At 31.3% G+C, this 22,321-nt stretch overlaps 1 protein-coding gene across 2 annotated transcripts; it reads left to right on the forward strand.

Moving 5' to 3' along the window:
* The first annotated feature begins 244 nt into the window (after positions 1-244).
* LOC134708407 (poly(A) RNA polymerase, mitochondrial-like) lies at positions 245-17,810 on the forward strand. Of its 2 annotated transcripts, none has more exons than XM_063568907.1 (11): positions 245-430; positions 4,088-4,186; positions 6,162-6,291; positions 6,966-7,123; positions 7,682-7,899; positions 9,308-9,544; positions 11,187-11,402; positions 12,490-12,701; positions 14,079-14,302; positions 15,499-15,630; positions 17,282-17,810. In XM_063568907.1, exons 1-11 carry the CDS (start codon positions 283-285, stop codon positions 17,773-17,775), a joined length of 2,268 nt encoding a protein of 755 aa, XP_063424977.1. In that variant the 5' UTR covers positions 245-282; the 3' UTR covers positions 17,776-17,810. The 2 variants fall into 2 exon arrangements, with proteins under 2 accessions (XP_063424977.1, XP_063424976.1); XM_063568906.1 differs by having other exon boundaries at positions 4,088-4,201; positions 17,282-17,809.
* Positions 17,811-22,321: the final 4,511 nt, after the last annotated feature.

Genomic DNA, 22,321 nt, shown 5'->3' on the forward strand with positions numbered 1-22,321 from the left:
GTCTTTTCATTTCTCCCTTCAGGTCCAACTTTTGGCATCAAAATTTTGTTTTTAATTTAAAAATTATAAATTTTAATGAAATATGGCTATTAACAATTGATTAAATTCCAACTTGAAGAAATTCCATCCAATAATAAAAAAGTTGTTGCAATTTGAATAATTTTAGTCGTATACTTTCAGGTCTTTTCAGGTCTTTTCAGGTCCACTTTCAGGTCTTTAGTGTAACCCGCGGCCTAGTAACAATCTAACGAGAACTATAAAGGATTAGAGATTATTTTCAAGATGTCTGCGCCCATGTTGAGTTTTACGGCAAGAATTTGTTCAAATTGGATAACAAGACCGTTAATAAGACGACATGGCTGGTTGTATCAATTGGACAGAAACAAAACTACAATTGAAAAAGGGATATCGAAATCAAAAGAAAATCATGGTTAATTAATTTCTGTATAATGTGTATCTCTTCTCTTTTTGACCTCTCCACAGGTTGGGGACAACATATCAAATGTCATGTTATAGTGCTATTTTTTTGTTATCTGAGTCATTTTAACCATGGAAGGAATAGATTGAAAGGAATAACATTGTCGTCACTTCAAGTTTTCATCTGGGTTTGCGCCCATTTTTCAATAACTCGTTAATTGGTTTTTGTCTCACCTTGACGGAGTCAAAAAGCCAGACATAGATATGTTGTTTCCGGCGACGGCGTCAACAATGTATTAGTTTGTGATTAGCTCAGTTTTATGGGAAACCGCTAGTGGTAGATAAGATAACTTTATTAGCACTAGCACATTGACAATAAATTGTTATGGCAACAAATTAAAGACTATGTCAATGATAATTGGTATGCAGATGTATTACCATTGCCACATCTCATTGCCATGGAGATTATTTGGCTCCGCCCCCTCAGTCATGGTCTATTGACTTTGAATGGTTTGCTTACTTTACATGTATTAGTTTGTGATTAGGTCAGTTTATGGAGATCCACTTGTGGTACGTCAATGATAATTGGTATGCAGATGTATTACCATTGCCACATCTCATTGCCGTGGAGATTATTTGGCTCCGCCCCCTCAGTCATGGTCTATTGACTTTGAATGGTTTGCTTACTTTACATGTATTAGTTTATGATTACAGTACAAATGCAGTACTCTTCAAAAATATCGATTCGATAACTTTTTTCTCCGATTTCCGTGTTTCTCGGAATCACACCGAGTACCACGGATTTCACTCCTAAAATCCTCCAAAGATTCTCTCCCAACACCGCGTGGCTGTTAATTGGTTTATTGCCCATCGGATGTACTTCAAATTAATGACGCGTGACAACAGAATTGAATTACCCAGATAATTTACCTTTGAACATTTAATCGATCTTGGTTGCACAAGTGTGCTTTAAAATCACGTTATTATAAATTGAACAAATGTTTTCCTTTCTTTGACAGATAAAGATGTGACAATATCATTTAGAATAAGATAATTATTATCTTTTATATTCGTGTCTTATGCCGTTATCTTTAAAATAGAACGTACATACGAAAAAGTATGAAGAAAATTGTTATTTTGTGTTTCTATTACAGTCCGGTCAGGTCATACATTGTGTTCTTTCAGCAAGGACGATTTTGCCACAATTAGTTTCTTTTAAAACTTATTCAATAAGCAATATCAGCGCATTAATTGTTCATTATTAAAAAATCAACTGGCTAATAAAATCATGTTTTTTTTCGGTAACCCGATTCATCGGATCATCAAGTAAACTTAATTTATTGAGCTATGTAAAATATGATGTTTCACCACCTCGGTACATTTATATAGACTTGAATAATTCAAATTACGAACAGAAACTGTTAAATGACAACTCTGTTGACAAAGGAAATAATTTCAAGTGATATTGATAGTGCTCGTCATTTTCGCATTTTACGGAACGGTTTTCAAATTGACGAAAGCATTTATATCAATTTCGTCATTTGAATTTGGAAAGTGAAAAATATTTTCACATTAATTATATTATAAATGTACTATAATTCTACCTGTGTTTGACAAGTTTATGATGCTCAATCATTTTAAGTTTACAAAAGATGTTAAAAGTTGTGATGATAAGTAATCCGCTTATCGCTATCCGATAGGTCACTAATCCTTTAATTATTAATAAAATTTATCAAACCTCATAATTGCCCTTCATAATATTCTATTCCAGTTAAATCAGTCTTCATTTTATTTTCAAAATTTCCCAACCGCCTACAATTGGCATTTCTTTATCGTATTATCATGATTATTGTCATTTGAATACAATCAGTCACCCCGGACAATTACCATCATAATTTCAATTAATACATCACCAACTGTAAATCTATATTATTAACCATGGACATATAACTAATGTACTTTCTTTTTTGAAAGATAAAACATTAAAATTCAAATAGTTAAAAATGTGTTCACGTTTATTCGGATAAGAATTATATTTTCCCGATAAATCAATTGTAAAAGGACCTTCTGGAGCCTCAATACGATTGCACAAAAATGTTGTTCTGCAACTTTAGAAACCTTGAATATACCTGAGTTTACTAGTACGCGATATTTTTTCCCGCCCTTTAAAAAACTCGTGCTGTGGATAACATTGATGTTAATTTTTTTTAGCATTTAACATTGTTAAGTAAGTCAAGTTCAAGTTCAACCCAAACTGTTGATAACTGAGATGTGTATCGTGGAATTGTCTTCGCACGGCAAATAATTGTTTTTAAAACCTTTTGTTGAAAATACACAAATTTACATTCATTGTGCGAAAGTTAATATTAAACAAAGACGAATTAATGCAGCTGGAAGTATTCCTGTTGTTACGGAAATGTATTATTATTCTGCTGTACTGCCAACAAATCGTAAAACGAAAATGCCGTAATTGTTAAGCATAACGAATGGTGAATAATATTTTCCTTTTTACTTGAATATACAAAACTTTCAAACACGTAATTTTATTTAACTGCTCAGATTAATTTAGCGAAAGTTTCCGGTTATTTTTACACAAGTATGCTCATTTCGTAAATAAAATATTACATTAATTTACTGGTGAAGACATCGAGGTCAAAATTAAGTAGTTTTCATTTTTTATAAAACTTAAATACAATTGAAAGAATTATTAACAACAACATTTTGCTTTTAAATCTTTTATTCATTCCAGCAATTAGATAATCGTAAAAAGAAAATGCCGTAGATTTACACAATTAATACGGGGCAATCATTTTGTCTAATGAATGGTGAATAAATTTTCCTTTTTACTTGCATATATAAAACTTTTAGACTTATAATTTTTAAATAAAGACTTTAACTTTGAAGTAGAATATTTGTTTTTCACATATTCCGCTATATTTTATAATCGTTTTTTTTTTAAAGCAAGTACAGTACATTAAGGTTAAGATATTTTTAGATGGGCTAACAAAAAATACGAAAATATTTTGACTTTAGTTTTTATTACCACAAATGAAATTTAATTAGTATAAAAGACATTTAAAATTATACACCTGTTTGACACTTAAACTGGTACAGTAGACCGGAAATATAACTCTTTATTACTTCAACCTTTACCTGTCAGGTAATCCAATTACCCATTCAGTCTTGTGCCGGTATAGATCAAAGTAGGATAAGGGCAATTAATTCCTCGGTGTAGAGAGTGAGCTCGTTATCACAATAAACATTTACCTGATTTTGGGAGAGATTACTCCCAAATTCCTCCCAACATTTTGGGAGGAATATCGGAGTTTGTCGGAGTGGCTCCGACATTTTCCTCGGTGTAGGGTGTGGGAGAGTTGGTACTCTTGAACTGTACTGTAGGTCAGTTTATGGAGATCCACTTGTGGTACGTCAATGATAATTGGTATGCAGATGTATTAGCATTGTCACATCTCATTGCCATGGAGATAATTTGGCTCCGCCCCCTCAGTCATGGTCTATTAACTTGTGTAAGATGTTAAGGTATTGCTATTTTGATTTCAACATTTTCATAATCAAAATTACAAAAACGCAAGACATATTTCTTTGATAACAGTTTATTAAAATATCTGACATGTTTTAAATAATAATATCTATGTTTTCTTTATGACAGATCCAGCTACTTTTGTGAATGATTCACTCCCAGATGGAGGTAAAACAGAAAGTATCAACAGTTTACAGAAGGATGAAAGATCCAAAACTGTCCCTCAGGGTGCATGTTCTACTGGTATTATAAATTAAGAAACTAATGTGTTTTTCAAGCTCTCAACTCACACAGCAGGTGCCCCCCTCCCTCCCCCTTTATGAAAAGTTATGGATCCGTCACTGCAAATGTATTTCAAATGTCTTTGTATGTGTAATTTAACATAACATGGATATGTACACATAAGTAATGCACATTTGTTATTTGACTCTCTTTGACATATTCCCCATTTCCATTCTCAATTTTATTAACTGCTTCACCTATCATCCTATCACATGTGGCAAATAAAGATAAATTGTTAATTAGTTTTTATGCCCCACCTACGATAGTAGAGGGGCATTATGTCTTCTGGTCTGTGGCTCCGTTTCCTCCGTCCGTTTGTTCCTCTGTTCTATTGTCCCGCTTCAGGTTAAAGTTTTTGGTCAAGGTAGTTTTTGAAGAAGCTGAAATCCTATCAAATTGAAATTTAGTACACTTGTTGCTTATGATATGATCTTTCTAATTTTAAAGCCAAATTATACTTTTGACCCCAATTTCACTGTCCACTTATATAATTAACATAGAAAATGAAAGTGGGAGTTTCAGGTTAAAGTTTTTTGGTCAAGATAGTTTTTAACAGACTATTATTTGAACTTGGAATTATTTTTAATTATGCAATTTGCATAATTTTTTGTGTCTGAATTCTTTTAATAGATTTCATGTTTATTTGGTATCATTATGTTTTGAGCGTTTCATAACACTTTCCATTCAATGTATTTTGTATAGATTGTGTTGTGCGCGGCACAGTACAGTCTGTTGAAAATTTACTACTTTCTTTGTAATAGAAAGTGTTGTGCACAGCACAGAACAGTAAATTACAGATTAAAAATTGAATTTATTAAAAGTTTCAACATGTTCAAGCACAAGAAATAATGCAAATTCCGTAATTAAAAATAATTCCAAGTTCAAATAATTGCTTGTTTTTTGATGAAATTGAAGTCAAATCAACTTGAAACTTAGTACAAATGTTCTCTATAGTACTGTATAATATTTTAAATTTTAATGCCAAATTAGATTTATACCTTATTTCACGGTCCATGGAACACGGAAAAAGATTGAGTGGGGCATCCGTGTACTTTGAACTCATTCTTGTTAATTCCTTTTTTTAAATATTTTTTGAATGATAAAAAAAACAGACTTTTTTTGTCTGATGAGTTTTTCCGTTTGAACATGTTGAATATAATATAACATTAACCTCTGTCAATTTGATTTAGGATCTGTAAGACTTAAAGTTGGACAATGTTGGATATTCAAATGAAAATTATAATTTTTCTATATTTAAAAATGGTAAAACCAAAATATTTTTAAGTATGGTCATGGGAGCCATTTATGGTTCTCATGAAAATTCCTATAGCATTTGAAGAGATGCATTCTGGTCTTTGGTGGTGTTGTTGTCTCTTTGATACATTCCCCATTTCCATTCTCAATTTGATTGATACATTCCCCATTTCCATTCTCAATTTGATTGATACATTCCTAATTTTCATTCTCAATTTGATTGATACATTCCCCATTTCCATTCTTAATTTGATTGGTAATCAGTATCTGTAAACCTAACGAGTTGTATAGGACATGGATGGTAGATTCAATTTTGAGTCGGATTAAGACTTTTTCAAGCAAAAAAATGCAAAGAAAAAAAGATGAAAAAAAACCTATTACATCAAGAATATTGCTGGGTACCACCTTAATCTTAGAAATAAGGCACAGATACATGTATAAAACTAAGAGATACTTACCATGCTATCATAGATACTGAAAACAAGCTCTGTTGCTATAACAATATCTTAGTACACACTTTGTACATGATGCTTTGTACTTTTAGTTATTATTTATTATTAAAGTTATTGAAAGTACATTTTTTGTTTGCTTTCCCCATGAATGTTTTTCCCATTATCATGATTGTACTGAATTTACTAATATGCATTGAATTCATTTTTTTTAACAGGCACAGCTGAGGTTCAAAAAGTTCTACACATTTGGAGAGTTTTAAATAATGTTTCAAAAGAAAAATTGATGAAGATATTCCCTAGTGCAGCTGATATACATTTTCAGCCATTAGATGTGGAAGGGAAGATGTAAGCAATTGTTTTATGGATTTTAATCAGTCTCTTAATGGAAATATGAATATGATAATGGTGTCAATCTTTTAGCATTTTGAAATTCGGCCTTTAATTTATCATGTTTGATTACTATTATCAAGTAATCAGCTACATGTATGTGACACTTCAATGAAATTCATGTAGAATATTTTCATAACAAAGTTTTTTTTCTAATTTGATACTGTGAAAAACAGCTAGCTTTTTTAATAACAGCTAGGATTGCTTTCAGTCATAATCGTGATTTTCAATTACAATAGTATGTACTTTTTAGAGAACAGGAGGTCATAGACTAGATATCCCAGTATCCCATTTGGTCAAGCATAAGACTTGAAAATTGTTACATTTGTGTATTTATTGCTTCTTTTGTAAGTTTGCGGCATTTAGTTAGTGGAAAAACTGATGTGCTTGGAGTCTGTATTATCGTGTTCAGGTAAAATTGATGTGTCTTTCTGGAGACTGCTACCTTGCACATACAAAAATCTAGCTTCCATTTAGTTTTGTACAAAGCAGGGTTCATATATTTATGCACATCACATTAACTTATTCTTGTCCTGATGTTCATGTAATATTTGCTACTGAAAGTTTAACAACAATATGCATATAATTCATTGAACAAAAATCTTGATCCCAATATTTCTTCGTATTTGTAGGTTAAAAACTGCTTTTGTAAAGTTTGACACAGAATCACAATTACAAGAAGCTCAGAAGATACAAAAAAGACATGGTAAAATCATTATTGATGGTTTTCGATCCAATATAAAAGTTTTAGACTTAAGCCAGCACCAAACAGAATCTCTGATGCAAGCAGGTAGTGTATCTATTGATAATCCTGGATATGTATAGACTTAAAATGTGTAGACTTAATATGTGTAGACTTAAAATGTGTAGACTTAATATGTGTAGACTTAATATGTGTAGACTTAATATGTACTTTTTCATCTGCTTTGTTATTTATAGGAACTAGAAATATTGTTATTGATCGCTAGCAATAGATTGGTGTCAAGTTTTTGCATTATCATATTATAAGACATAAAAAGCCCAGACAATGATAAAATGCAAAACAATTAAAACGAGAAAACCAACAGTTTGATTAATGTACAAAACAGTAAATTTAAATGAAAAACAAATATGATAGCCATAAATAGCAACCACTGACAGCCTCACTTGGTACAAGCAAGGTTTTAGCATTATTCATAATATTATTATGACAAATTCTTTTTATAATAAGATATTTATGGTCCTTGTAGCTTCTTACCAACTATGCAAGGGCTGCTTAACCAGTCAAGGTCGTTAAAAACTTCCATATATGAAGCTTCTTGTTGAATATATTCTGTCTATTGTTATTAATTTATCCACATATTTTCAGTGCAATTAGAGAAGGAAAAGTCAAAGAGAATTGGTGTTGAGAAAACAAATACCAGAAAAGGGAATTTATCAAAGTTTGAACAAATCCAGAAATCCCGGTCTGAAGAAGCTAGTCGTTCGGTTTTGATCAAGGTCAAAGGGAAATCTGATGTCTCTTACCTGTTAGAGGAGTTCAAGGTCAAGAATATTCCAGTCAAGTGTGCATGTTACTCAGTACCAGTAAGTCAAGTGTGCATGTTACTCAGTACCAGTAAGTCAAGTGTGCATGTTACTCAGTACCAGTAAGATTTTAATTTCCTCTATATCATTGTATATATTAAGGTGCTACCTAACACATCAGGGAGATAACTCTGTAAAGTCAGATGAACATTTGAATTATGTTGTGTTGTAAAGGGAATATTAAGCTTCTCAATGATCAAAATTGGTAAGAACACACAAAAGGAAATGAAACATGAAGGAAATAAATACTGCCAATGAAAATCTGGCAACCATTTTACAAATTACTTTCTGAAACATACATCAAACTGCTATATATAACCAGTATAATTTTTCTGATAAAATGGTTAGTTCAAAATTTTTGAAATTTTAATATCGGACATTTTGTTTGAATAATCCAATGATAGTGGTTTAAAGCAAAAAAGAAATTTTATATATTTATGACTTGCTAATACTAGATAGGCGACACAAACCATAATTATGTTTAAGTCAATAAGACTGCCAAACTTCTGTTTGTTGAAGTAAGAACGCACAAAAGGAAATTAAAACATGGATGAAATAAATACTGTCAATGAAAGTCTGACAACCATTTTGCAAATTACTTTCTGAAACATACATTTAATGAATAAATAAAGAGATGGTTAGGTGTATCAATTCGTAAGACACACAAATCACTGCACACACATTAAAAAGATATAACCATGGGAACAGAGATTGCCATTCTTCATCTCAAAATCACAGTGGAGTATATAAATCTCTCACCTCATTGTAATATAATTTTATATTTGTAATATGAAGCAGGCATTACCTGTAAAAGGGGACAAAGTCTGTATGATTTTTTTTTTTTAATTCAAACATATTTTAATTTCAAAATCTGTCAAAAAAGGAACGGAAATTCCGTAACGTTTCTGATTTTGGTTCTGTAACTAGTGATTTTAGTTGTGACGTTATTTCAGTTATGACGTCATATTTAATGTATTATAATATAAAACAAAAAAATGTTCTCATCAGATAACCTTTTTTTCATATCAAAGAGTTATTAAAAGAATGAAATTGGTATTGAGTTCCTTCCTATATTTTACTAGACTGATAAATATATATTTTACTCAAAGTCTCATGCAAACGAGACAGTAAAATGGAAGTTGATTCCTGCAAAAATGCAGGAAACTCAAAAAGTCTGAAAATAAAAAAGTTAACGACTTTGAGTTCATTAGCAGATTGTAAATTTCCTGATTTTTTTCCTGATTTAAAATTTTTTTTTTCCTGATTTTTCTTCCATAATTGGGGTCAATCAATATCTTTGAAATGTTATAAAAACCAATGCTATAGGTGAAAGTTTATAATTTGCCTTGTGATTTTCATTGTTTCATTATTTAATAATAAAACAAATCTTTATTTACGCTCATTTAAGGATCATTTACTAGTAGAATTTAAAGACAGAGATTGCATAGAAAAGTTATTTAGAAATGTTGGACATTTCCGTGGCAATGCATTCAGTAAAATTCCAGTTAGAGTTCGAACAAGATATTTATTCAAAGAAGAACATGGAAAAACTACATTGATGGAAGAAAACAGATTAGACAGTCAATCAGTGAACATTTTTAAACCAAACAAATTTGATTTGGGAGCATTAAAACAAAATACACAGGTGAGAAATGTAATTTGTTGTGATTACTTCATACTTGTGGTGTTTTCTCACAAAAGTTGGGATAACTTTATAATATTAATATATTGTTGTTTTTCAAATTTGAACAGCTTTCTTAGAGGGACTTACAGTGATTCTTAATGAAAAGAAACAGAAAAAAAAGTAAAAAAAGTAAAGTAATACTCATGTTGAGAATCAAGAAAGTTATATAAATGTGTATCCAACTGACTGAGTCTAGTCTAAAGAGTTTTGCTGAAACTTTTATTGAATGAAAGTAAATTGGTCCAAATGTGTTTGCACATGTGCTAAGCAATATAAATTTCTTTCACATTAATTTTCACATTTAAAAAAAATGAGATTGTCAAATACCCTGAATATTTTTTGATTCCCACGCAATACACCTTATCGCTATTTATCCGCCATTGCTGGATTTCACACAGGTTCCCGTAAAATGTTGACGTCATAAAACAAAATATCTGACGCCACAATGGAAAAGTGATTGTTGTTGACGTCAAAAGTTCAAGCGGCAGGGTCAGCCGGGAATAGCGATAAGGTGTATAAAAGTCATGAAATAAATATATAAATCTGTAAAGTTATTGAATAGAGGGAAATATTCATTATGAGTGTATTGTTTGCATAATTACCAATAAAAATAAAACTGTAAAAATATTTCCATTGTCTAAATTTGATTATTTTGGAAAATAGTCAAGAGTAAAAAAACCACCAAAAAAACAAAACAAGGGATTTTACCTGAGAAATCAAACAATTTTATAAATGCCAAGAAATAATGGCAACACTCCTTTTGCGCCAATTACTGTTTTTAAGGGATTTCATTTGCGCCAAATTTTATTTTCCAAATGTATCAACTGCGCCAATATTTGGAACTAATTTGCGCCAATTTACCTGTACACGTATCTTTCATAAATAGTAATGATTTAAAATATATTTATTCTTTTTGGCTTAAAAAAATTTCAATGCATTTGTTCGAAGATATTTCACAATGAAGATTAGCATCTGGAGAGAAATGACTTCAAATTCATTAGACAGTCAATGTACAGAGAGAGGATAAAACTTATTGCTTTGCACATATATTTAATAAAGATATATCAATAGAGAAGAAGAAATGAGCTTTAGCTGGATATGTTATAGCCATATATGTTGATGACACAGTGCTTTGTTCCCACCATTCGTATGGCCTATATTATTATTAGGAATTATTATGAACTGTTTCATGCACTTCAACCTTCAATGTTTGTGTTTTTGGTCAATTGAGTTGAGTTACAAGCTACAGTGTACTACATACATTTCAAAATTGGGAGTACCCATGCAGCAGCAGTAAGAAGAAGATATGTTTTTCAGAAAAGGAAACATTTGACGTGTAAACTGCTGGTTCCAAGTCCAAATAAAGGATAATAGGAAAGTCATTTTCTTCTGTTTGGCGCAATCATTTGTTTAATTTTTGGGGCAAATGATACCATCTAATTTTAAAACATGTGGCGCAAATGTAGCATTTGAGAAAAAAAGTTGTGGCGCAAAAGGACATATTTTTGGCGCAAACGGATTTCTCCTGAAATAATGTACTTTATAGTAATAATTTATTATACATGTTATAAGTAATAAGCTATCTTGTATATTTCCATTGCAGCTATCAGAAGGAATAAATTTATTATGGAATAATGTGAAATTAACAGAATATGATATTAGACTCCAATACTTCATAGCATCTACTTTAAAAGAAATGTTGTCCAATATGTTTCCACATTGTAATGCTTCCTTATTTGGATCTTGTGTAAATGGTTTCGGAAATACAGGCTGTGATTTAGATATTAATTTAGACTTGAAACAGAAGTCAGCTGACAATGTAAGTAAACAACTAATAATATAAATCAACTTATTTTTTGTGTATTCTTTATTTCACGGCTAGCCCTTTCTAGCCCATTTCCCAGCAGTTTAATATTTGGATTCAAAGATTTACTACATTTATTTGAAAAAGGGAAGATAAAAATTACATACTTGCGTTAATTTTCCACTTGTAATAATTATTTTTTTCACCTTCAGTTATTTTTTTTAGAGAATCGAGAGGCTATTTGCATCAATTTTTGGTAGATATTTTCAGAATTTGCCCCTGCCAAAGCAGACTCTCTTCATTAAGAATGTTTTGACACAATCATACATTGTTCATAACATATAAAAGGAATTTGTGTACCCTGTTTGTTAAACTGAGAGGATGTTTACAGAAAATGTAACAACAATGTCTTTTTCATGATCAAATATGGAAAAACACAACTGCTTTGCCAGTGTTAGTGGTTTTCATGTTTACCTCAATACCAATTCACGCAAGCACTAAACTATGGTTGGGAAATCCTCATCAATTGTCATACAGAAAAACTATAGAAGTTAGAACTTAAGAAAAGTGTTTATAATAAAATTGAGAATGGAAATGGGGAATGGGACAAAGAGACGACAACCTGACCAAAGTCAAAGAGCAAATAATAGCCATACATGTTTGGTTTAATTTTTTTATATACATATGTTTACTTTATTGTAACACTGTGAACCCTGTTTGTAACAGCCTTTTATACTTACTTTCCAAAATCCAATAATAAAAATATATTAAGGAATGAGCATATATACATAATAATTGTATCTATTTATATGGGCAATTAATTACTAAGTAAGTTATAAGCTGCCTACCAAAATTATTATCAACAACACATTTACGTAACATTACATGTACCTGTATATCATGTATATGTGAAGTACATGTAAAATAATTCCTGTGGTAATGGATTTTATAGATATGGTATTCACTAAAATCAAGAAATTTTAAATGAAGCATATTTCATTATTGCACTAGTTCTTTATATCATACAGTCTGAAATCCACACATACATGATTTTTCTAGATATGACACAAATGCCATTTATTTTTGATTGTTGTAATTTCAGGAAGAAGCTCATCTATTAAAATTTTTAACTAACCAGCGATTTAACAGTGAACGGGAATGGCAGCAACATCTCCTAGATATAATTGGTAATATGGTATGGGTATTCATACCAAGTAGTGGAAAAATTAATAAAATTCTGAATGCAAGGGTTCCTATTGTAAAATTTCAACATAATAACACCAGCAGAGAATGTGACATCTCACTTAATGGAATGTAAGTATATACAATGAAACGTGTCAAAGTCAATCCTTACTACAATGTACCTACCCTCTAGATCTTATAACTGAAAAAAAAGTCCTAAATTTTAGTTGATGGGGCAATAAGTTTGACCCTTGGCTGTCTGTTAGACACATTTACGTACATTCGGGAATTGGTTTTCGTTAATAAACTTTTAGTTTGCCTCAACTTATACACAATGCCATTTCCACTTGTATTTTTGTCCATCTGATGAGTTGAGCCTTTTTCAACTGATTCTTATAGTTCTTTCTTATTTTGTACTGTTATACCACCGACCCAGGTGGGGGGTGGGTTGGGATCCAGCTAACATCTTTAACCCCGCCACATTCTGTATGTATGTGTCTGTCCCTAGTATTAAGCTTATAATTCAGTGGTTGTCTTATGTTTATGTGTTACATATTTGTTTTTCGTTCATTTTTTGTACATAAATTAGGAGGTTAGTTTTCTCTTTGAATTGTTTTACATTGTCATTTCCAGGCCTTTTATAGCTGACTTGGCAATATGGGCTTTGCTCATTGTTGAAGGCTATGCAGTGACATGTAGTTTTTAATTTCTGTGTCATTTTGGTCTTTTGTGGAGAGTTGTCTCATCAGCAATCATACCACATATTTTTTTATATTATAATCAAAGAACACAGATCAAGTTTCAATTTTTAATGCATCACTTTTACCATTCTAGAGTTATGCCCCTTTACAAATAGAAAAATTCCAGGAATATTTACTTCTGTTCTCTAACGTTAGTTTGCCTTAACCAATTGTTATGAAAAACTCAGATCAAGTATAAATTTGGGTGGCATCACTTTACTGGTATACAGTTCTTGAGTTATATCACTTTAAATTTTTAAAATGTAAATTATGTTATATGCAAGTAGGTTCATCTGTGTCCCATGTACACATTCCCCATTTATTTTTTAATGTATGATGGTTTCATACTCAATAAGATGATTTATGAATATAACATGCTAGGGAAAAATGATAAATCATAGAAATGCCTCGTTCTTCATCTTGAAAACAAAGATATGCAGACGAAACCATTTTCAATTCACAATGCCAAAAAATACAAATGAATACATCTTTAACTTCGTACTTTGTATTGGTCCTTTTTAACTTTTGTAGATTCAAGCGTCTCTGATGAGTTTCTTGTAGACAAAACGAGCATCTAAAGCAAATACAAAATATCAATCATGGTATATATGATGAGTTTATCTACTTATAGGAAAGTAACACATTTTCCCTGAAATAAACTTTTATTCTATTTATAGGAAAGTAATACATTTTCCCTGAAATAAACTTTTATTCTATTTATAGGAAAGTAACACATTTTCCCTGAAATAAACTTTTATTCTATTTATAGGTCTGGTGTAAAAATGGCTGAATTGATGTTCACTTTTGGAGAATTATGTCCAGAAATTCGACAGTTAGTAACAGTGATTAAACAATGGGCCAGTGCAAAGGGTGTAACAAAAGAGTCTCAGCCTGGCCCATGGATGTCAAACTTTATGCTCATCATGATAACAGCGTTTTATCTGCAGAACAGAAAACTGTTACCATCTTTTAAACAGATGCAAGAAGTAGCAGGTTTGTTCTTCAATTCTTGACAAAAGATAAAAGATTACAAGTTTTAAGTGATATATGCTTTTATGTTAGTGTCAAAGTGTCAAGTTTTTATTTTTTTTCAAAGTTGATATTTGCAAAACCTTTTGATATTTTCTCGTTCTGTTTGCAGTGATAAAGTATTTTACTTTTAATCGAGTCTTTTCAAGTTATCATGGTTATTGAAGAGACATAAAGGCACAAAAGGAAATTAAAAAAAAAGTATATTTTGAAGAAAACACTACATTGAATACAAATGATAGAACAAGAGGATGGGAGGAGAAATGAGATACTGTGGATTCTTTTATTTTTCGTGGGTACCAATTTATGAGATTGTCGAAATCATATCACTTGACAACTGTATCAAATGTAAAATTAACCTCTTTTAAACTATATGTTTTAAGGAATTATTGCGATAAATATTAATGCATCCAGTTTAATACATCTTTTATCAGATCTTTACACGTGAAACTTGTGCATTTTTGTCTCACCTTGACAGAGTCAAAAAGCGAGACATAGGTATGCTGTTTCCGGCATCAGCGACGGCTTCAACAATGTATTAGTTTGTGATTAGCTCAGTTTTATGGGGAACCACTAGTGGTATGTCAATGATAATTGGTATGCAGATGTATTACCATTGCAACATCTCATTGCCATGGAGATTATTTGGCTCTGCCCCCTCAGTCATGGTCTATTGACTTTGAAAGGTTTGCTTACTTTACATGTATTAGTTTGTGATTAGGTCAGTTTAGGGAGATCCACTTGTGGTACGTCAATGATAATTGGTATGCAGATGTATTACCATTGCCACATCTCATTGCCATGGAGATTTTTTGGCTCCGTCCCCACAGTCATGGTCCATTGACTTTAAATGGTTTGCTTACTTTACATGTATTACTTTGTGATTAGGTCAGTTTATGGAGATCCACTTGTGGTACATCAATGACAATTGGTATGCAGATGTATTAGCATTGTCACATCTCATTGCCATGGAGATTATTTGGCTCCGCCCCCTCAGTCATGGTCTATTGACTTTGATTTCAACATTTTCATAATCAAAATTACAAAGAGGTGAGACATATCTCTGTGATAACAGTTTATTAAATAAAGAAGACTTTTGCAGACCAGAATTGCATCAAAAACAAAATAAATTTGTATTTTCATTTTATTTTATATTGCAGTTGAGACAGAACGATACATAGAAGATGGACATGATTATTCCTTTTCTACAAATGTTGATCTTTTAAAAAAGAAATACCTATCCCATTTAAGTGTATGTCAAACAAACCTGGAAGGATCTGTTCCCGATGTTGGTAAGCTTTATAAATATTTTGATATGAGCGTCACTGATGAGTCTTATGTAGACGAAACTCGCGTCTGGCGCACTAAATTATAATCCTGGTACCTTTGATAACTTTTATCTAATAACAGACCTGTATCTCATCTAATGTTACATTTTCAAAAACTATATCATAAAACAACTACATCTGTTTGCAAATAATTTGTTCATAGATTTATATACTATAGGCCATACAATGTGTATGGTTATGTATTTGTGCAGTTCCATTGTATCACTATGCGTATTCTGGTGTCCTTCAAGATTTTTTCAGGCTCAATTTTGCATGCTCTTACAGATTTTTTGAAGTTTCCAAAATAAGCACATGAAATGCTTTTATACATTACATTTAAAAATAAAGAGGGATACACGTAAATCAAAGTTAAAAAGTAATAAAAAAAAACATGAATGCTATGAACCAGAAAATAATTTTTATTCACCTATTTAACAATTACAACACAAATGTCATCTTTTTATTGTTCTGATAATTATGATAAGCTACAATGAACTTTTAAGAATAATTTGAGCTAGAAACATAACCAACTTACTTTATTTTTATGCTTAACAACCAAATTCGGGAAAGCAAATACAGTACATAAAACATTGCACAGCAGTAAAGCCTGGAAGGCACTAAACAAAACAACCTTAGGAAAACTTTTTTAAGGGAATTGTATTTAGTAAACCAACAACACAAAAAAACAAACTAAAAGACATCTTGAGATCACCTTAACTCTTTATCTACCACTGACGGATATATACGCGGTAATTAACACCGTTTAGTTCGAAGTGACTGATAAATCTGCTTGCCTGGTCACCTGTGTATTCGCAGTGACTGAGCTATCTGCTGTAAACAATGCATGCGCAGTCGCGTTGACGGATATTCCCATAAAATATACCACTGTTAAAACTCTTTAGATTGGACAATACCTAGGGGGAATCCCGAAATGAACCAATCAAATTCGGTTTTACAAATGAGTAAGCTTTCAATTCGTATATTCCTTTTCATTGAAAGGTAATATGTTTACATTAAAATACATTGTTTTTAACTTGTGTTTTCGTTTGAGAATTGCGATTGAAACAATGGCCGATCATTGGGCTTCATTCTTCGAATTGGAGGAAGAAGATGAAGGTTTTAGTGTTTTAAGCAGTCTGATATAGACGAAAGTGAAGTTTGAAGTGTCGGCAGTGATATCAGTTATCTGAAAATAGCGAAAACGAGGAACTGGAGTTAGATAACGGCATTGGACAAATAATTTGTTTTTCAACATATTTTATTGAATTAATTAGTGAACATAATTGGATCAAAATCAGAAATATAAAAATTCAAACAATTGAGAATTAAATACGTTTTTTTATTTTTTATTTCTATACAGTAATTGCTTAATAATTTCATATTTAATTGCACCCCCGTAAAAAATATCACACTGCAAATTATCTGTGGTAGTTAACCTACAAATCAGCTGCAGTAGCTAACTAATAAGATGTGTGTAGTAGTGAACTGTATGATCGCCTGTGGTAGATAAGAAGTTAAGGTGTCTATTAAAAAAGAAAAGTAAACAATATATAATGAGAAAACGACAAGAATTAAACCAACATTTTATATTATAATTTTGTATTGTATCTTTCAGGTACTTTACTTCAAGATTTCTTCAAATTCTATTCTGATTTTGACTTTGAGAAATATTCTATATCAGTTGTGGAAGGAGTTCCTGTGGAGAAGAAAACTTTCAATGCATTAGTCATAGAAAATCCTCTGGATGTTGAACATAACGTTAGCAGGAATGTAAATGTTCAAAGTGTCAATAAACTTGTTCAAGAAATACAAGAAGCACATGAAATCATTGGTGGTAGCTCACCGATGCTGTATGATTTGTTGGAAAGGAAAATAAAACATGTCAAATCAAATTCATTTAGCATTTCATCACTTTTTAAAGACAGTGACGTTACACAAGAAATAGTAAATCAGGATGATGTGGAAGGGATTGACGTTACACAAGTAACAGTAAATCAGGATGATCTGGAAGGGATTATAGACAATATGCCATCAACAAAGGTGACTTTGCCAACAGAAGCAAGTAGTAAAGATGGACAGTCTAAGGAAGACAAAGATTTATTAAGCTAGCATTCATAATTAAAATCATGTGTTATAATGAATAAGTGTGGACTTTTAATTATTCTATAAAGGATACTACCCATCAAAAACAAACAAAATAAAAAGCAAATAACACAGAAAAAACCTATCAAGATACTTTTATTACATGATCCAAAATGACTTTGAAACGGTCAGTGTAATAAGAATTTCATAGGTAAAAACATATTTCAAAATGTCTTTTTTTTACAAAATAAAAAAATGATGAGATGCAATTGAGTACATCTATATTGAATATAGTTATGGCAGGATAAAACAGGATTTTACTTTTCTCAATATGAAGATATATTTATTTAAGTTTCTATCTCAAGCATAGATTACCTTAGCTGTATTTGGCAAAACTTTTAGGAATTTTGGTCCTCAATGCTCTTCAACCTCGTACTTTATTTGGCCTTTTTAACTTTTTTGGATTCCAGTGTCACTGATGAGTCTTTTGTACACGAAACACATGTCTGGTGTATATACTAAATTTAGTCCTGGTATGGTATCTATGATGAGTTTATTTACAGAAGTATATAGAACAACAGAAGTAAGACAGTAACTCAACTCTATTCACAGGTAAACTTTCATAGAGACATTTGCGCAAGGTGTTGTTGAACTGTTTTTTTATTTAAATGCAAATGTACAGTTGTATCCTATTAAACTGTATAACCATGTTGTTGTGACTTTCAGTCCATCTGGATTTAGATGATGTTTGTCGTAGTTAAACATTAGGTTTGTGTACATGTTCAGATATTGAGTTCATATCATGTTGCACGTATATTTGTTTAAATAGTTTATCATTGTATTTTTGGACACACTGTGGCTGTTTTCAAAGCCCTTTTTTGCAAGTAAAGATGATGAAAGGTATAAATCAGAACTCTTAATCCAGATAAAGTGTTGGTTCAAGCAAGGATGTCGAAAGCTACATTAATTATAACATTATGCTGCATTGTCAGGTGTAGTCGGCTAATAGTTTATCCAGAGACATGTTTTCAGATGATCCGCGGCTTGCATATAATGGTATATAGGAACAACACTGAAGGGTAACAGACTTGAAGAAAAGAGAATATTCAGGTACATGTAGACTTTACAAGCTTTAGAGCAAATCTGTCTGGTAAGAATTATCAGATCAAATTCTATATTCTGCAGAAACCTATTTCGTCATAATTGTAAATAAACTGATAACCAAACTTTGAGTTTTTGAAATATAGAGGCTTTTCTACCTTAGGTATAGATAACCTTAGCTGTGTGTATTTGGCAACACTTTTAGGAATGTTTGGTCCTGAATGCTCTTCAACTTTGTACTATATTTGACCTTTTCAAATTTTTTTTATTCGAGCTTTTCTGATGAGACTTTTGTAGACGAAACTTGCATCTGGCAAAAATAAAATTTTTCTATCCTGGTATATATGATGAGTTTATTTGAATTTAGCTGTCTCACTATTCATACGGGACCTTAGGTTTGCACTCTGTCTTTCTGTTTATCTTTCTGTCCATCCGGCAATCACTTTTCCACACTTTTTCTTTATGCTTGATATTTGGTAATTTGTTTTATCATGCTGTATTTTGTTCTGGTTCGATGATTTTGTGCAGAGTTATGGTCTTTTGATTTACAAAATTTTTACATGCTGCTTTTCGTCATGCTTGAAGATTTGGAAAATTTGAAAATTGGTATATAGTCATGACAAGTTTCAGATTCAGTTCATATTTTGTTCCGTTCTGATGATTTTGTGCAGATTTATGGTCCTTGGGCTTGGAAAATTAATTTAAATAATCAAGTTTTCAACACTTCGCCACACTTTAAGATATTGACTTGACAGTTATTATATAGTTTGCATCATGACAAGTTATGGGCCGCAAGTTATAGATCGAGTTAATATACAGATTGAGATAAGATGTGGCACGGTACTTGTCTATCCCAAATTCATGTGTTTGGTTTTCATGTTACATTTGTTATTCTCGTGGTGTTTTGTCTGATGATTGGTCTGTTTCTGTGTGTGTTGCTTTTCGGTGTTGTGTCGTTGTTCTCCTCTTATATTTAATGCGTTTCGCTCGGTTTTGGTTTGTTACCCCGATTTTGTTTTTTGTCCATGGATTTATGAGTTTTGAACAGCGGTATACTACTGTTGCCTTTATTAGACACAATGAATTTTGAAACAGTTGGGGTCTATGTTTTGCCATGCAATACTCAGTTTTGTTTTTGCAAAAAAGTATAATTGGTACAGATAAATTGTAAAAAAGCAGAGGTGTTCATCGAAAAAAGCACTACAAATCCTTGCATGAATTGTCAATTTTCTGCGTTTTGAATGTCAAAGGTTCGAACATCTTCACTAGGAAAGGGTTTCGATCCAGTCCGCCCTCTTTACCATTGACTAGTAAAGATAATGTTAAAAAAAGAGCAAAATGGTGTAAATACTTAGCATTCTGCATCAAAGTACAAAATGACTTCAAACTTTTTCAGTCAGTTCTTAGTAGAGACATGTGATACAATAGTATAATTTGTATTATATGTCTCTTTCTAATTCATAAAATTTTGAATATCAGAAAGGCCCTCTATTGTTCACCTTTGTCTCTATTGGAAACTGGTAACACAAAAAATAACAACCATAGAAGTTAAAGAAAAAAATGCAAACAAAACCCTACGATACTGACTTGATAAATATATCCTCCAAGGTACATCACAATGTGATATACACACAGTATTGTGCGTTTATCTTAACATTCTATACATCCTATCCATGAACATTTCCAAAAGTTCATTAATGAAATATATGGTCAGATATTTATGTTACAAAATGATTTTATACATGACAATACTTTTAAACAATATGCAGAAATCTAATATGAATAACAAAATTACTGAACTGCGCATAAAATTCCATTATAGAAATTAAAGGTGAAACGGTCAAAAATAGGGGTACAGCAATTGATGGAGGCAACAACTCAAACACAGTAACTTTTTCGTATTTTAGTAAATCGTTCAAATTGAAAATAAAATCAACCGTAAATGAAAGAAACACATTGTAAGTATTGTGCTCAGTAAACGCTTTCTGATCATAGAACCTTCATAAAACCAAACAAATAACGATAAGGGGATATGTAAATGATACTTGTGGAGCTATTTGCTCTAACTTAACATACAGTGAATAAGACTTAATAAGTTTAAAAAATCTTAGTTTCCCAAAAAATTCTATCATTGTGGAAAGTCAACTGCAATTGCGCAAAAACGAATCCGACTGACGAGCTAGCTTGAAATAAATGACAGACGTTATCCAAAATGACTAGTTACTAGTCAATTACTTGTATTGCGATATAATATTTCTTTATTTTCCATTTTTCAAATGTATGGATCAAGCAACATACAAAACACAATTCAACCCAATATGACAAAATAAAGGATAGCATTACAATACATATCAAACTTGTGATAAAACATGATGTTCGATAATATATATAAAAAAAACAGTATTTACATTGTACACTATATAAATAATATGATTTAAGCAATACATTTTCTCCTACAAGCTCATCATCTCACAATTGATCTAATATCATATAACGTTATCATAGTCATTTAAGGCCTAGAATTTTATGTCATAATATAAATACCACAATTAGAAGCAATAGAACTTTACCAATGTTCATTATCAATATAACCGAAAGTGAAAGTAAAAACTTTGCAAGACGATTTTTCTTCTTGTCTGTGTAAAGCTTGTATAAATTCAGCGTGATAACAGTATAAAACAAGTCATTCAGTAAGGATGCACAATTAAAGTACCCACTAGACAATGCTAGAATACCGACTGTTTTTTAAAATGATAATCCACCAACCTCGATCAAAAAGTACACCACTCTATCATATCATAATCGGTGTTAATGTTTGCATCAGTCTGGTTCTTAACAAAGTAATGGTCTTAGCTGTATTTGGCAAAACTTTTAGGAATTTTGGATCTCAATGCTCTTCAGCTTCGTACTTTATTTGGCCTTTTTAACTTCTTTGGCTTCGAGCGTCACTGATGGGTCTTTTGTGGACGTAACGTGCGTCTGGCGTGTATACTAAATTTGGTCCTGCTATCAATGATAAGTTTATTTTCATGGTTTTAAACAAGGAAAATGTGTATATGATTCCCATTTGTTGTAGATAACGCTTTGTTTGATGATATGATGATATCTGCAAGACTGCAAGAATGCGTTCAAATATTTAGACTCAACAATAAGAACCCGGTAATTTACTGTTTACAAATTTTTGATTTTTTTGAAATACTAAGGCTTTTCTTCCTTAGGCATAGATAAACTTAGCTGTATTTGGCAAAACATTTAGTTATTTTGGTCCCAAATGCTCTTCAACTTCGTACTTTATTTGGCTTTTTTTTTTTTTTTTTTTTTTTTTTTTTTTTTTAACTTTTTTGGATTCGAGCGTCACTGATGAGTCTTTTTGTATATACTAAATTTAGTTCTGGTATCTATGATGATTTTATTTTTATATCGTTCTTCATATGGATTTTTATGAAATTTAAGTGTAAGTAATTGATTTTTT

This window comes from Mytilus trossulus, chromosome 2 (assembly GCF_036588685.1).
Source record: "Mytilus trossulus isolate FHL-02 chromosome 2, PNRI_Mtr1.1.1.hap1, whole genome shotgun sequence".
NCBI lineage: Eukaryota > Metazoa > Mollusca > Bivalvia > Mytilida > Mytilidae > Mytilus > Mytilus trossulus.